General features: G+C 38.4%; 1 protein-coding gene across 1 annotated transcript; it reads right to left on the reverse strand.

The window, feature by feature from the left end:
• Positions 1-825: 825 nt before the first annotated feature.
• LOC143710947 (nuclear factor 7, ovary-like) lies at positions 826-15,250 on the reverse strand. Its single transcript, XM_077202205.1, has 6 exons — positions 13,813-15,250; positions 13,560-13,655; positions 12,870-13,100; positions 12,765-12,787; positions 5,879-5,997; positions 826-5,701 (listed from the first exon to the last, which is right to left on the reverse strand). The coding sequence occupies exons 1-6, from the start codon at positions 13,975-13,977 to the stop codon at positions 5,214-5,216; spliced, it is 1,122 nt and encodes a 373-aa protein (XP_077058320.1). The 5' UTR covers positions 13,978-15,250; the 3' UTR covers positions 826-5,213.
• Between the last annotated feature and the right edge of the window lie 1,784 nt (positions 15,251-17,034).

Genomic DNA, 17,034 nt, shown 5'->3' on the forward strand with positions numbered 1-17,034 from the left:
GTGGGGAAGCGACCCAAGGGTCTAGGCCCAAAAGTGAGCTTAGAGCTCCCCTTGTCTATTTAGATGAAAATATAGAAAATATGTATCTCACTATAGCAAATTCCCATTGAAAGTTTCCAGCCTTGAAACTTCTCGGAATTTTGCAACCCTAGTACAGAAATATCTAAAAAGATTGGCTGTAATTAAAGCAAAAGGTAGCTCTACGAAGTATTGAATCAGGGGACAGATGACTTTTCCAACCCTGTTATTTTCATGTTTTTTTCAAACAAATTTTCAGAACTGTAGCCTTTTTCTTTCATTAGTTTGATTTTGTAAGGCAAAAGCAGGAAAAGCTTTTTTTTTTTGGAATGGGTTTTGATTTTTTGCTGTATAACAAATAAAATAACTATTTTAAAGGGGTATGATGATCTCATATAGCACTGTATATCTAAGGTCTTTGGTAATATTGTTACCAAAATATTGTAGAGAGTTGTCTCTCCAGCCCCCTCCTTAGGCTCGACGCTCACACTGGTTGCCAGATTGAGGATACGCAACAGGAATGAGCGCAATTGACAATGGAACGCGAGGAGCCTTACACTGCAAGTTGATGACTTCATTTATCCTGGTTTTAATATGCCTCTAGTTATAAAGTTTTTTTTAGATGGATGCCAAGGCTTTTTAGGTCAGGTAGAATCTGTGATCTCTGAGCCAGTTCATTCACTGGCTTCCATGTTTCCTATGTTTTTCCATTAACTGGCAAGACCGGTGACGGAATACTAGTGGGTAAACCGGCAGTGGGCGGGACCACATGGACTAAAACAAAAACAGACATTCTGACACAGAAAACACATTTCAAAGAATATCATTGTTTTTCAGAAAAAAAAACAAGTATTTGAACTCAGCATGTTTTTCTAAATCTCTGCAAACATATAGCATTTTTATGCTTTAGTACAGTCAAAAAAATGACATACAGCAACTTTAAATTCCACTCAAGAAATAAACAAGGAATATATGAACAGCAAATTCTCTCATACCACAGAAATATCATTTTAAAACAGAAGCGTTCACAATTCCACAAAAATCCATATTTTCAGCTGATCAAGATTATTATACAAGTGATGGAAAGAGACAGTTCTGGTGCTCAAGTCTCAAATTTAAAATTAATGACAGAATTAGAGAAGATTTTAACCACCCACTTGCTTCTGAACAAAATAACACAAAAGCAGAGACATGCTTTTTAAGCCTTTCCTTCAACTGGAGTAATAAAAAACATTAATGCTTTTTTTAAGACTACCATGGTAAAGGGATAAGATGAACCCCACCACCACATTTGATTTCTTTCTTGACTAAGTGTCACTAAATCCCATTTACTTTAGGTTGGTATTAAGTTTTACACACTTATTTACACATTTACACCCTCTATACACCGGACGTGAGCATCAGAAACAAATACTCACCTATTATAGTATTTTTCACAAATAAACAAACTGATAAAGGAAGTAAACACTGCAGGCTCATCACCAATGAGGGTTTTGGGGGGCAGTGCCCCATTATTCATATGGTCATTCAGTGAGCTTATTATTGAAAGAATAAAACACTATTTCTATAACTATGTTTTCATCTACCTATTTTTATGAACATTTTGGGACAGCACAAAAAAACCCACTGGATGGAAACAGCAAGATGCACATAAATTAAAAAAATGCACATGAAAGGTAATAATAAAACATGCACATAAACTATGATGGAAATTAATTTACCGAATAAATTCCTCGATGAGCATCAAAAAAGTCATGGTGACTTTGTGCGGTGGGGCGGCATAACTGGCCCAACCAGCGGACCGAAATGCCTGAGCAAAGTCTGTCGTCAGAGTGGTTATGTTTGCACGAGCTCTGCAAATCGACACTCTAGTAAAGTCACGTCACATTTATTTATACAGCACTTTATACAATAGATTGCTTAAAAATCAAGCAGATTTACAGTATTAAACATGAAAAACAGTATCAGTGTTGTTTCATCAGAAATACAACTTCATTTTCTACTATAAAGCATCTCTCCAGTGTGTTCAAGTTTTCACTCGCAGACGTCTGACCTCGACGGACTTAACAAGAGAAATTAACTGGAGAAGATTTCTACATCAAAGAAGGCGGAGCCTCAGAGCCACACCCACCTATTACATCACCACCACAGATCAACGGTAGTACACCAGCCGTAGCAAACTTTTCCTGAAAGTGTTTCGAACTCCCAAAATGAACGTCAAACGAAGTTCGTTTGGGCCTGATTTTGTTCGAGATTACGTCACACAAGTTCGTTCTACGATTTCGCTTGATGTATATCAGGGCCTTTAGATGACTGCATTCCCAAACAGCAGGCATCCGCCTCCGAAAGCAAGATAACACGACCGCGTTTAGGCACAAGTAATTTATAATACACAAAAATTATTATATACAGTGGCTTCTCCTACCCTTCTTGGCGATATTTAGCGCCAGTTTATCAGAAAGGGATGATTTTGTTCTCTACCACTCACTGGGGAAATGGTGCTTTATTTACAAATGTTTTATGCGATATTTCAATTTTGCGCATAAGTTAAATTTGCAATTTTAGATGGAACCAGCAATTAAAGTATTCTAGTGAAAGCCAACACAGGAAACGACTCCTACTTGTAGCTTACTTTAGAAATAAATAACAGTCATAGTAACTTTAGTTTGGAATTGTATTGTACCTCAGTGGTATCTTTGTAGTTTAACTGATGTCATATTAATGCAATAAAAATATGGTTTTCCATGACTAACCTAATTTGAGTACATAATCATTAAACTAATTATAACACATTAAAAACTTGTATCAAGAATAAACACATCAGTTTTGCATCTATTTTTGTATTGTATTTATTTGTAGTATCTTTAACTCTCCCGTTCAAGCAGCTTTTTAAGATCATGGTGTTTAGCACCATCACCCGATCATTATGAGATGAAATCATTAAAGAATAGACCTACCTTCTTTCTTATTTAATTCTGATATAATATTCGACCACGACTGTTTCTTGTTAAACATTTTCCTCTGTAATAATAGGCATCACAACAGCTAGGAAACGATGTTGACCGCTACTCAGTTTTTTTAAAGGTAATGTACTCACTAAACAGGTCTAAATTGGACAGTCACGCTAAACGTATGTTGTTTTAATAAGGGGAATTTAAGGCTCAGTGTCAGAATACAATTAAATGTGTAATAACAATTGCAATATTGTATTATTCCTGATTCTGTTTTGATGTAAAGTAAATTAAGTCAATTCTAAAGGAGTTTGAATCAAACCCTCCTAATCAAAATGAGATTCATCAGCCTTTAAATCACAGGAACACTAATCTCTACAACGGTATTTTAAATTAATAACATTACCTTTTAAAAGAAAAATCATATTTAACGCATTACTGCATTCATTACACAAAACGGAACTTAAAACAAATATATGTATAAATGACTATTAAAAACATTCCCAAAACAGCACCTCTTGCATAGACCTGCCTCATTAGCTATTCAAATACAACAGCCAATGGCAAGTCTCCAGCAGGCAGACATCTCATTATTTATATTTTTGTGTTAGAAGTAGTTATGTTTATTAAAATTACATACAGTACCGTAGGTTTATGTCATACGTAATTCCTTTGCACACCTGCGCATTGCACAAAATCTCAAAATCAAATTTTGGCGGTGATATGCAACATTTATCAAGCAAAACGCCACGCATATAAGAAAGTGGTTTAAAGAGTCAATTGTTGTCAAGGAGTATGTACTGTTATCATGTTTTTGTTGGTGGAATTGAAGAGTTTTTGTGACAAAAATAAAATAAATAAAAATGTCCAAAAACTGTGCTTTGTCTAGAGGAAACGCGAGCATCTCGCTCTTTATAAACCGTGTTAGCTACTCAATTTCTGACTCTCATGACACATAGCAACACAGCTAAAAGTATTCCTAATATGTTGGACCTTTTATCAAAATAGCCTGCATTTACCTGAGACATGCCTTCACAAGCACCATAAGAGCTGTGACTGAGATGTTTGGGTTGGGGAGGCGTGACGCATAAAAGGACCGTTAGCAAAATATGCTGTAGTTTTGTATTTCCGCTCGGTGCCACTAGTATCGCAGAAACCTATAAATGGCATCGGCTTAGGACACTATATGAACAAATAAGAAACACCATGCCAGTTGTCAATTTAAATGTATGCCGGACACATTTAAAAAAAAAATTGAGAATTAATAAAGTAGCCTATTATAAACAAAACAAGTATAATAAATAAAAATATAAGTATTCATTAAAAAATAAGTTGAAATAACGCAAATTGACGAATCTAACAAACGCACAGACTGTCGATTAACAACCTCGGATAGTTACGGTAGAGGTCTGTATTTAACGGTGTATACGTTTTCGTAAAAAAATAATTTCCCTATGGAGAAAATGAAATGCTATGAAAATATTTTCAGTTATGACTGTTTTTTACATTTGATTTAGTCTAGTTAGTTTTGTATCAAATATAATGTGATTTTCATTGATTGAGATCTGGCAGCAGGAGCACATTTTTTCTCTTGGGAAAGCAATTCACGGACAGCATCCTCTGCGCATATGCCAGAAAACCAATGAGAACGTGAGACAATGATGACGATACATATCATATCGATACATACAGGCGGCAAAACTGCTGTGGATCCGCTTACCCAACAGTTACATTCGCATTACAAAAATTCTATTGTATAAGCTTTATGGTACACCTCAAACAAGGGAAATTATAGACATTTATAGTGGTAATATTAATTAGCAAGTCCAATAATGGCTTTGGTATGCAGAGCATTCGCAACTTATGGACAGCATGCCCCTGATGTATAGGCATAATGCGAATTGGTTTTGGTGTATTTATCTCATTCATCTCAGTTGTTGTAGGCAGGACTGTTTTGTTTTATCCTGCTTTATTTAGATCAAAATATCTGGTCATATTCTGTCAGAAAAAGTTACTTGATATTAACTTCTTGTTTATTGATCTGTTGTATAAAAGCAATATGACATTGTCAGTGTTGCTGTAGTGCAGGATATCAGTCATGTGATCACCTGCGGCCCAAACACAGTCGTACTGATATTCAGATCAACAGCACTCTTACTCATGTTATATGGATTAAATACTGGAAACATGATGATTGTAAAAGATTAAAGCAGGTCGATCCAAACCTACAGCCAGAGGTGAAGTTTACTGACTATCTGACGATAAGATCCTCAGAGGGAAAAAACTATAAAAGAACGGATAGACTGTGTCATTGAAGGTGGTGGTGATTGAGTGTAGATATGTGTTAGATACAGGATCAGAAAATGACACCATTCCTCTGTCATAGTCCAGATCAACTCTCACACGATCAAGCTTCTGTTTAACAAGATAACCAGACTCTTCTACCAGTCCGTACTGCACACTCCAGACATCAGTGTTAAAGAAATCACCTCCCTTCCTCTGGTTTGATGCTGTAGTTATTCCAAGTCTCCAACGTGAACTCTTTTTAACCTCTACATCCCAGCATTGTGTTCCTGAGTTAAAACCCTCTGAACCCAGAACACAAGGAAAGAGGTCAAATCTCTCTGGATTATCAGGAAGCAGTTGTTTGTTCCCACCCTGTTTCACTCTAGTCAGATCATCAGACAAGATGAGACATGGATGAGCCGTGTTTGGATCCAGAATCACAGGAGCTGATGAGACAATCAAAAAGGTGCTTTTATTATGATGTTTATATAATGATCAAGAGTGAACCGTACATATTATTATGAATAATGAACTTATTGATAAAACACATCAGAGATCTTTAAATCTGTATCATGTGTGATTTCCAGTGTGTGTGTAACAGCACAGATCTTCTTCTGACTCACTGTTTTGGACGATGTCCTGCATCTTCTTCCACACTCTGAATGGCAGGTTTCCCAAGTAATGTGGGACATGAATCAAAGATCCAGACGCCATCTGTGGATCCGGCTCTGAACTCTGGTCTCTGGAAGAACATTCAGGAATCAGGGGCCGTGTTTACAAAACATTTTAATCTTACCAATAAGAGTTATTAAAAGTATTCACAAAGCTGCTGAGCCCAACTTTTACTAAGGAAAAGAAAGAACTCTTAAGCTAAGAGTAAGGGTTATAGAATTATATATTTTTTTACTCTGTTCGATGCTTGGTCCAAAAATCTTGTACCAGTCTATTAAATAAAATATTTTCTTTAAATAGATGCAGTTTTTTTTATATTTTTTGGTGATTCTTATTTTTTTAACTCTAAATTGCAATTTCAATTATTTTTTTTATATTGTTTCACAAAAATGGAAAAAAAACCTAATTTCAGTACAATTCTAGTTAAAACCAATAATACATTATGCATTCAGTCATCAAGTGTCTCTGCTGACCTCTTGTGGGGAAAAAAATGACATTAATCTGCATTTTATGATTAATGCCACTAGAGGGGCCTAAAGTCCGCTTTCATAGGTTCACTCAACGATGCGGCGCTGACACTGTAGGAACACCCAGGTTGTGACAATTGTCTGAAGGCCCTATACCATCACACTAATTAATTGGCCAGTGGTGCTTACACCGCCTATAATGAATGGGTCATGTATGCCTCGTAAGAGTTTACTCGTGTTATCTCACTTCAGATTTTTATTCCTTCAGGAAGCGTTGTATCTGTTGCCTGTCAGAAGGCTTTTCTTGTGTTCTCAGCTGTCTATTTTAAGCCGGGGACACACTTAACGACTGTCTGGCCGATTATGAATTTAATTTGACACTTACGACTGATCATGCTCAAATGCGCCGAGTCAGAGACAGTTGCATCCAGCCGTGTTTAAAATCTTATCCAGTCGTTAAAAAGTCTGTAAGTGTGTTCAGTACAGTCTTATAATTTTTCAGCTAGTCGTTAAATGTGTCCCCGGCGTTAGGGCAGTCACCACTCCTCTGAAGCAGACACGATGAGTTTCCGAAAATGTGTTGATTCGTGTGGCAGATTCATCACAGGAAACAACATGACAGGTGCGTGCAATGCCTGGTTGTTCAGCACGCTCAAGCGGCGCTAAACAGCCTGTTGCCATTGTGATGGTTTGCGTTTGAAAGTGTTGTGATCTAAGCTTACTTTCTTTGAGGAAAGTAGGGCATTTGATCAACCCCGCTGTCCCAGTTCTGCAGTTGCTGAGGCGCAGCACGAGCTGTGTGTTTGGGGTGGTGATGAGCCATGTAGGGTCACATCCACATTGGTAGAAAAATCATGCATGGCCGTTGGTCAGGCAGGACCGGCCCTCCATAAGATGGTTATGCTCTAGAAAGGCGGTTTTCCACTGTGTGGTACGACTCGGCATGACACGGCTTGACTTGCTTTCCTTTTTAAAAAAGTACCAGGAACAAGGTACTGTACAGAGTGGGAAAATCCCCCAAAAGTGAGCCTAACCATGCAGTGGAAAAGCGCCATAAGAGAATGTGCTTAAGGAGTTGACTGAGGGTGATGGCTTAACTGCTGAGGGAGTTAAGGACCTCAGGTGGGCTACTGACTTGGCACTTAGAGGCGTCCCATGGCGGCAGTGGAGCGACATTTTTAGCTGACTCTTACTGACATTAAAGAGAAGGATAAAACCTTCCTTTTAGATACTCCCCTGTCACAAGAGGGCCTGTTTGGGGAAGCTGTCACTACTGTGGTGGATAAGTTTTGGCTGCTAAACAGCAGTCTGTGGCATTTCGCCAGCTCATTCCACGCAGTGCCAGAGAGTCGTCTCAAGTTCTCTACAAGCCCCTTATGAGGGGCAGCAGAGTGAACCATTGCCTAGAGAGCCCCCTCGTAAAGATCGGGGCCCTAGATCTCAGCCAGTGGTTCGCTAGAGACAGTGCAAGCAAATAAATCAGAGTTCGTTGGCTGAGGCCTTGCACAGCTGTTGCGGTTGGCTTGCCAGATCGGATTGGTCCCTGTTTTAGAGGGGTCATCTGCCACTGAGATGTTTTGGTGCCCCTCAGTCAGTTAAAAATGACCTGAGTGTTCAATTCACATGTCCTTCCTGTTTGCACAGACACCTCTGACTTTCTACAGTGGAAGGATGAGGGTTTTGTCCAAGCGAAGAACGGTTAACGCCCCTGGCAGATCTTTTGGCACTGTGGCAACTGACAACACTGGGTACAGCAAACTGTTCCAGATTGTTACACTATCCAAATTCAAAAAGAGAAAATTGCTGAAAGGAGGTGAACCCTGCCTCCTTTCAGCAGGGTTCTTTTCTTCCAACAATGGTGCTCATTGGGAATATCTCGACGTGAGGTCAAGAGATTTTATCGCTTCTTAAGAAAGGGACTATAGAAGTACCCCCCTCCTAGATCGAGTCAGGATTCTATAACCAACACTTTCTGGCCCCAAAAAATAATGGTGGTTTGCATCTGATTTTGGGCTTGCGTCTTCTGAATCTCTTGTTCAGAGTGAGCAAATTCAAGATACTGAAGTTGAAGACCATTTTGTCTCAGATCAAAGCTGGAGATTGGTTTATGACTATCGATCAGAAGGATGCGTATATTCAAATTCAGATCGTGAAGAGGCACAGGAAGATCCACAGGTTAGCCTTCGGGGGCAAAGCTTTTTTTTTTTCGGGTTTTTCCATTCTGACTGGCACTGGCTCCTCAAACTTTTTCAAAGTGTATGGACACGTCTCTGACCCTGTTGCGGCTCCAGGGGGTCCAGATTCTGAATTTGAGGAGTCTTGGACTACAAGTAAACCGCCAGTAGTGTATTGCTGCAGAGTCAGCAGAAAACTTTTCTTAGATTCTTGCCCCATGCAGATCCGGTCGGTCCGTTACTAGGCCCCCGGTGGAAGATTCCCCTCAGGCCGGACCTGCTGTCTCAGGCCCAAAGCATGATTTGGCGCACTCGTCCAGATTTTCGGAATTTGTGGGTGTGGCCTCTGAACAGGGCAAACAGATGTGTTCTGGCCTATCGGCTGAGATTGTTGACACCATCTTTTGCTCTAGATCCTCTTCTATGAGGCGGTTGTATGACCTCAAGTGGAAGCTTTTTGTTTCTTGGAGTAAGGAACACGACTTGGACCCAATTAACTACCCTGTGAGTCTGAGGTTGATGTGCAGCCCCATGGGCTCTGCCCGGTTAAGGCGTTGAAGAGTTAAATTCTTACAATAAGTCATATGTTGAAGACTTATGTCTGATCAAATGTTCATGTGTTTTGGTGGTCGAAACAAGAGGAGTGGCTGTGTAGGGTCTGGACCAATCAGACACACACTAATTATTCATTGTATTTAATGAATATAAAGGTCTATGAAACTCTCCCCCAAAACTAACCTAACAAATGAAGTTATTTTGTCAGCCGGGTGTCCGGTTACAGAACACTTTAAGACTGATAACAGACTTTTACGCCCTCAAAGGAATGTGGCCACATGCGCCAAATGCTTAAGAGTGAGACAATCTTTAATTAAATAAACTTTGCGGTATTACTCTGATCTATGAATGAACATGCCTCACAGAAACTGTGATGATTTACTGTCTCGTGTACTATCATGTATAACAACATGGTATGTTTGATTGGGGTGTATGTGGTTGCACAACCACCCAACGGTCAATATAACCTCACCTGTATCATGCTACCTACCTAATTAATCCTCATTTAATGACACACACTTTGATGTACATCACCTTCTCTTAGAATGCAATGCGAAATTGTTATGTCTATTTGAGCTTGAATGAACAGTCTAAGCACGCTGGGGACAAAGACCATAAATCAACTAAGAGCCGGTTCCCCTCTCGGACATGTCACCTTAGTCATTGGTCCATTCAAACCTTAGGGGTGGTTCTTTCTCAGGCTATATCAGAGGCAGGCAACAGTGACCGCCCTCTCTTGGTAGTTTTCATCCTGCCGCAAACATTGTTTCAGGTGATACGGGGGAACCCAGGCATGCAAGTATACTTTTGATTTGATGCTTTGAAAATGAAATGCTGATGTTCTTCTCATATAGTTACATGGAACTTCTCAATAGTTCCGTTTTCGGTTTCGTTCTATCACTCACCTATTTATGTATTCATGTGTGTATGTTGTTTAGTTTATTTATTCATATAAATATCTATATTTAGTTAATAAAACTTGTACATATGTATTTGGTTCTGTTTTGTTTGCAATACAAAGTCACTTTCACGATCGCGGTTTTTGCTACTTGCTCAAAGTGCTGTACATGCTAAGGAATAATTATTCTCTGTAGCCATGGAAGATACCCTTTTCTTAGAATAAATTAATAATCAAGAGTTAATTGGACAAACTGATTAATTGATCCTAATATTAATTCACCCACATCAAGTTAATCCAATTAACTGACCCAAATATTCATAATTTATAATAACAAGTTATTATTGATTATTAATATTTCATATAGCTAGGTTCCTTACAGCTGTGACCAAGCAGAGGATGTCGACCTTCAGTAGTGGATGCGACTTGATCCCTCATTGAGGATTTATGTAAGCAACCACTGCCATATTGTCTGAGCGTACGAGAACATCTTGGTGACAAACTTGATTGTAAAAGCACTCAAGAGCTAGTTGAACTGCTCTGATTTCTAGACACTATATCTGCCACACTCTCTGTGTTCGCCAAGGGCTTCCCAGCCCGTGCTTGATGTAGCCGTCAGGGCAGTTTAACGACCTTTCCTATCGTTACACTCTGTTCATAAATAATTAATGTCTTTACAAGGGGCTTTAGCATCCAGGCATTTACAAGTCACTAAGATGCGCTGCATGCCCATGTGTCAAGCAAAAAACAGGACACGGCCAACATACTGGCGGGGCTGCAGCCATCAGCCAGTGTTTTTTTTTTTTTAAGCATTTCAAAGTGAACATTGTGAGAGAATTCCCTATGGCCTGCGAGCACATCGCTAAGAAGTGGGCTTGAATGGAAATGGAAATGAGACATGAGACAAGTGGGCTAAAGCTGGCTTTTCTGTATTGACCGAAAAACCCAAGCACTGAATGTGGTTGATGATCATACACTTGTGTTTATTTAACACATTCTGTGAATGAGCAAGAACTAGCCAATCTTTTAGATAATTCAGGACATGCACTCCACTCAATCAAAGAGGGGAGAGGATTGAGTTCATGTATTTCGTGAATGTGCATGGAGCTAACGATGGACGAAGGGAAGAACCTTGAACTGGCACTGAATATGGAAATATGCATCTTTCAGATCCAGCAATATGACCCAGTACCCAGGGAGAACATGCGAGAAGATCCGTTTCAAAGAAATAATTTAAATGAGCGTTTTGCTGTGTGTGATTCAGTCGTCTCAGGTCCACAATCTTTCTTGGGGACTGGAAAATAACGGCTGTATAAACCCAGACTTGCTCTCTGTGAGATGCACAATCTCCATGGCATCTTGACTGGCTAATCTTAGGCTCTGCAGACATTACAATGTCATTGAAGCGGGGGCAGTATGTGAGCAATCTGACTCTTTCAACTCTGGCTCCGCAGGGCAGACGAGGTGAGTAGTCGAGAAGCACTGCACAGAAGAAGAGCAAAGTGCGAGGGAGACGCATCTGTCGTGGCCGTCCATAAGCACAATAGTTCACGAATTGGCGGAGCAGGGCATGGAAGTTTTTCCATGTCTTCGCTGGAACGCAATGGGGATCGGTACAGAATTGTCAACTACTAAAGGCGATGAATGTCGGTGAGGCTATTTGAAGACTTTCTAACGAAGGAGAAATATGAGAAATGAGGCAATGCCGCCCAGGGGCACATATTTTACGCACTTAAACGCCATTGGCCGTTTCCAGTGAAATGGCGTTATTCAATCAGGCTTCAATGCGTCTCTGTGAAAGGAGTTTCATAGAGTCTGACACGATGTTGAGTGAACCGAAATCGAAAGGGAACACAGAACCAATCTTTAAAAGGAAGAAGAATTCACAACAGAAATTTCTGAAAAATAGATAATTCAGCATATATAATCTGAATTATTATCAGCAGAAGTTTATTTCAGGAGATTTTTAGCAAAGGATTTCTCATTTTATGTGCTGCTCAATATTGCCGCCTACAGGCTGAATAGTAAAGTGTATAATAGTTTTTATTAAAGTCCCCCTGTGGTGAAAATCAAGTTTTTAATGTTGTATATATCTAAGAGGTGCTTTTAATATGCTTTAAGACAAATTCATAAGTCAACACCATTGCTGAGTATTTGCTCCTTAAAACTGCAGTGAATCAAAGAGTCTCAAAAACGCGGTTTGAAATCGCTGGTGTTTCTGACGTCACAAACTCACTCAAAAGTGAGTGGAGGCGGGGCTCATTTGCATATTCATAGAACCACATATACTAAATATGTCATTTGTGATCAAAGATGAGTTTTAAGCAATACAGTTATTGACTACAAGGGGACTTTTAACAATTTACAAGGATAGTTGTTGCACTTGCACATCCTATATATATATATATATATATATATATATGTATATATATATATATATGTATATATATATTGGTAGAGGATTAATTCTTGTTTATACATTTTTGAAAATGTTTGGTTATACAGATGTTACGTTTGGTTACTAAAATTTTATTGTTGTCGACTAAAATGTGGCAATTTAAAGTACAATTGACTAAACTGAATGAATATGACATGACAAAATATTTAATAAATTAACAGGACATGTTTGTCAACAGACAAAAAGCATGACAAATCTGTGGCAAAAAAAGCATTTGTAAGGCGTGAATAGGGTGTGTGTGTGTTTGTTTCAATTCAGAAACAGAGACACCAGCAGATCACTCACCTATCCATTGGAACTGGAAACTTCTGCAGAACAAACACACAATTTATCATCAAAAACTCAATCAATCATCAATCAATAAATCAAATCAATGATCTGAAATAAGACCTTTAAAAAGCAGATATCATTGGCTGTCATCATCTCCTCCATGTCTTGGATTGTGTGTGAAAGATCTGAGATGTGTCTGTCCATCTCCTCCAGCTTCTCATTCATCATTTGCTTCTTCTGCTCCTCTTCCTCCCTCAGTGCAGTGATTGTAGCTTCTTCTTCGTCTCTGAGAAAACGATGAAGCTTCTTAAACTCCTGTTTAATCTGCCGCTCCGTGCGCTCAGCTTGAGACTGAAATCAAATCACAATCACTTCAATCGTCTGAATCAACAAACATCACATCCACAACACCACCAGCCAAACGTCTGGCCACAATTAATTTATTTTTCGCATGATTTGTTTTTAATCTAAAGGGTTTGAATGTCTTTACAAACCATGAAGATGTTTGAGAGACCGTCCAGAGTGAGCAGAGCTGTTATCAAGGCAAAAGGGAGTGACTTAAAAGATTAACTATATGAATATAACTAATTTTTGCTCACTACATCATTCCCATCCTTCCATTTGTATTATTTCATAGTCGTTGACTTCACAATTATTCCATAGTCGATGAATTTGCAATTATTCTTAAATGTGGATAAGCAAAATAAAGAGTAACGTTAGGTGTGTTCAAACTTTTAATAGTAGTAGTACATCAGTGATAATCTTTGTGTTGGGAAGGTGATTATTTGACCCTTGATTCCGTTTCCTCACCTTGATGTGCTGAACAGTTTCCACACACTTTTCTTTAATGTCTTCGCTGTGTTTAAGCTTCATCCGTGAGGACTTCAGTGCCGAACTGAGCTCCTTCTAGAAATCAACAAAACAAAAACAATATATAGAAATGATATGTTCATATATGTTGAGCAAAATGATTGAGAATCAAGAGAGAAAAACTGAGTGCATGAGTGTGATGATATATGACTATTTATTGTTCTTTACATATGAATCGAGACGTGTGTCCTACCTTGTATGACGGAACCACTTCACTGATGGGTCTGAATGTGTGATTGTCGTGTTTCTGTGAATCTCTGCACATTAAACATGCAGGCTGTTTGTCCTCCAGACAGAAGAAATCGAGTTTCTCACTGTGTAAAGCGCAAGAAAGTTCTTCCACAGATCGTGAATCCATTTTCTTTATTTGAGCTCCAGCAATCTAACCTTTATTTCACTTCCTGGTTACGGTTTCGAAAATGAACAGCCAAGGTAACCACAAAGATCTGCTGTCTGTTCAGAAACAACCTTTTTTAAAACAATCCTTCTTGTTCTTCTTTGTTCTTCGTGATCGCTGATTGCTATTTTCTTTTTTGTCGAGACACCGAGACATTCACTGTGACAGAAAGGAGTGAAATAGGACAGTCACGTCCGGTGTTACAGTATATTCGGCCCCTGAGATATTTGGTTCCGCTGGTGGCGCATGAGTAAATAATATCCATTAATTTCCACTCTTGTGTGCGTGTCAACGAACTGAAAATATTATTGCAATCGCAACTTGTTTAATATAATCCATTTCCTCGTAATTCTTTCTTATTTTCTCTGAATTGTGAGATATAAACTCGCAATTGCGCATTGTAAAGTCCAATTGTGAGGGGGGAAGTCAGCTCACGATTCTGACATTTTCTCACATTTGCGAGTTTATATCTCTTAATTCTGACATTTGAATATTGCAGTTCCGAGGTAAAAAAAAAATATATATATATATATATCAGAGTTGGGAAACATAAACTCGCAAATTTTGAGAAAAAGAAAATGTCTAAGAAGAATGTGTCATCGGAACAAAGCACTTGTTTATAATCAATTATGTATTGCAATGTTATTTATAATGACTACAAGATTAAGGATATTTTTTTCCAGTAGTATAGCATTTAGTTAATTGTGTATTTGCTATTGTGACTTGATAATATAACGATAATGCTACATGTCATGGTATAATTTGAGACAACAAAGGAACACATTTGTAGTTTGGTGTTGATAAGAGGTTTGAGACTTACATGTGTACTGATTTACAAAATGACTAAGAAATCAAGGATAAAACAGAATAATCCCAGAAATGTCGCTTATTTTACCAGGCAGTTATTGTACATTTATTATTTAGTCATATTTTTGTTGACACTCTGATATGCAGTACTATCACCGAGTGACTAGGTAGCACAAGTTAGAAACAATTCAAATTAATTTTAAAGCCTCAAAAGTAAAAAAGAGAAGAAAAAAAGGCCAAATACATCAAAGAGTCAAATTAAATTTTTGCCTAGACTAGCGCCGTAGGTTATTCTCTCATTTATGATTAACATTAAAACTTTATGTTCGTTTAGAAATAAATATTCAATTAAACAACTTGCGATTTAAGGAGAGTGCATTCATATTTTCAGCTCCATTCCTTTGTGTGTTGCCTCAAGGACACGCCCAAAACGGGGGAAACTCATGAATATGCATGTATGCGCCACCAGTGGTACCAAATATACCACATGGAACCGAATATACTGTATTGTTACACCGAGGGTTGAGATAATCATTCCTAATCATTCAGTAACATGGTACTGAACAGGTACACAGTGCTGTTTTGTCAGCATTATCTGGACAAACCTAATTTCTTCTGATTAGAATAAATCAAGATATTATGATTTATTTTGATGTTCAACATATTTAAACAGTCATCTACTGGATATCCGCCTCAAGTTTTGAGACAGTTTCACAATTTCACCACTAGATGTCAGTAAAGCAGCACTGAAATCTCCACTGCGCACAACACTTGTGCTGCGGCCCGCTTCACCTACCTATACCATGCCTAAATGAAATGTAGTAGCCTAGCACATTGATCTGCCAGTCGTTGGCCTTTTATGCGGACACTCTCCTCGTGTGTTTGCATAATGATGCATTTAAAAGCGACAAAACATAGTGACCAAACGTATCTTTATTAAAGTTCACAGTGCTGTTGCAGATTAAATATAATGTTGATAACCACCAATACATATATTCTTCAGGTTAGATACTGATAGCCTAATTAATCACTCAAACCCCTTTATCTAAACCCACTTGCGCCGGACTCGCACATCGGCCATTTTTCGTTTTTTTTTAAACAAGTTTTACTCGTGTTTGTAAATCGAATCGCGCGATTGTGAGCAATGTAAAGGCTACTATGGTGAAGAGATGGGATAACTCCCATCAAATAATATATTTTTTTGTATAGCACTTTCCACAGTAGGCTCTACTACACAGACAAACAGACCACTATTGTAGGCTATAGTAATTGAATTGTATATGTAAGCTAAAAACAAGAAGAATGAGAAATGGTTGATTTCGCAATATGACTTCGGTTACACACTAGTAGCCTAAGAAACATAAGTTAAAATACATTAATGGTCTTTATAACGTAGTTCAAAGAATTTATATAATAAAGTGACATTGTCTGATTTATTACCAGGCACTAAAGCCATAAAACGTGCTTTGAACCAATCGGATTGCTTGGGTCCTAGGTGGGACTCATCTCTTCACCACACGTGATCTGCACTTCGGGGAAAAAGTAGACCATCTGGGTATCTTTGGAGTGCGCTGTTCAACATACTACGATTTGAGACGCACTTATTCTAATTTTGAATACTATTTAGGATGGATATGCGAATTGGGACACAGCATTGGGCATAGATGAATGCATAAATGACCTTTTGTCCTGTAGTCGACTTGTGTTCTCAGTCGCCTTTGGCATTTAGTCTTTACATTAAGCAGGTTATGTTCTGTTACATCAAATTATTTTTGTGACACACAACATTTGAAGCATTCTACGAAGGGGAGACTCTGGACTAGTTGTCAGAAGTGCTTAAAAATCATATTCTCAGTAGCTAGTCAAAAATCCATATACAATCCATACTGTGTGACAACATGCCCCTATAGGGTCGACACGTGTTCAGTATGTGTTTGGGAATTAAGCTGTCCATTAGCTTTTTAACACTTGTCTGTCTTTCAAAATTATACAATACTTGGAAATATGGAAATAGAAAGTGGGACAACTAGCCACAGTCTTAACAGCATAATTTATTTACATCACATATACATATTTATGTAGCCTATATATGCTGTCTCAGCTATCACTAAACACGTGACTATGCAGCTGAATATCACTGGAGATTCAAAGGTCTGCCCTAATATTTTCTTTGACGTCAATTTTCGAGGCATTTTATTCTTTAAATGCTTG

The sequence above is a fragment of the Siphateles boraxobius genome, unplaced genomic scaffold, assembly GCF_051911475.1.
Source record: "Siphateles boraxobius isolate OS27281-9 unplaced genomic scaffold, OSU_SipBor_1 49, whole genome shotgun sequence".
Taxonomy (NCBI): Eukaryota; Metazoa; Chordata; class Actinopteri; order Cypriniformes; family Leuciscidae; genus Siphateles; species Siphateles boraxobius.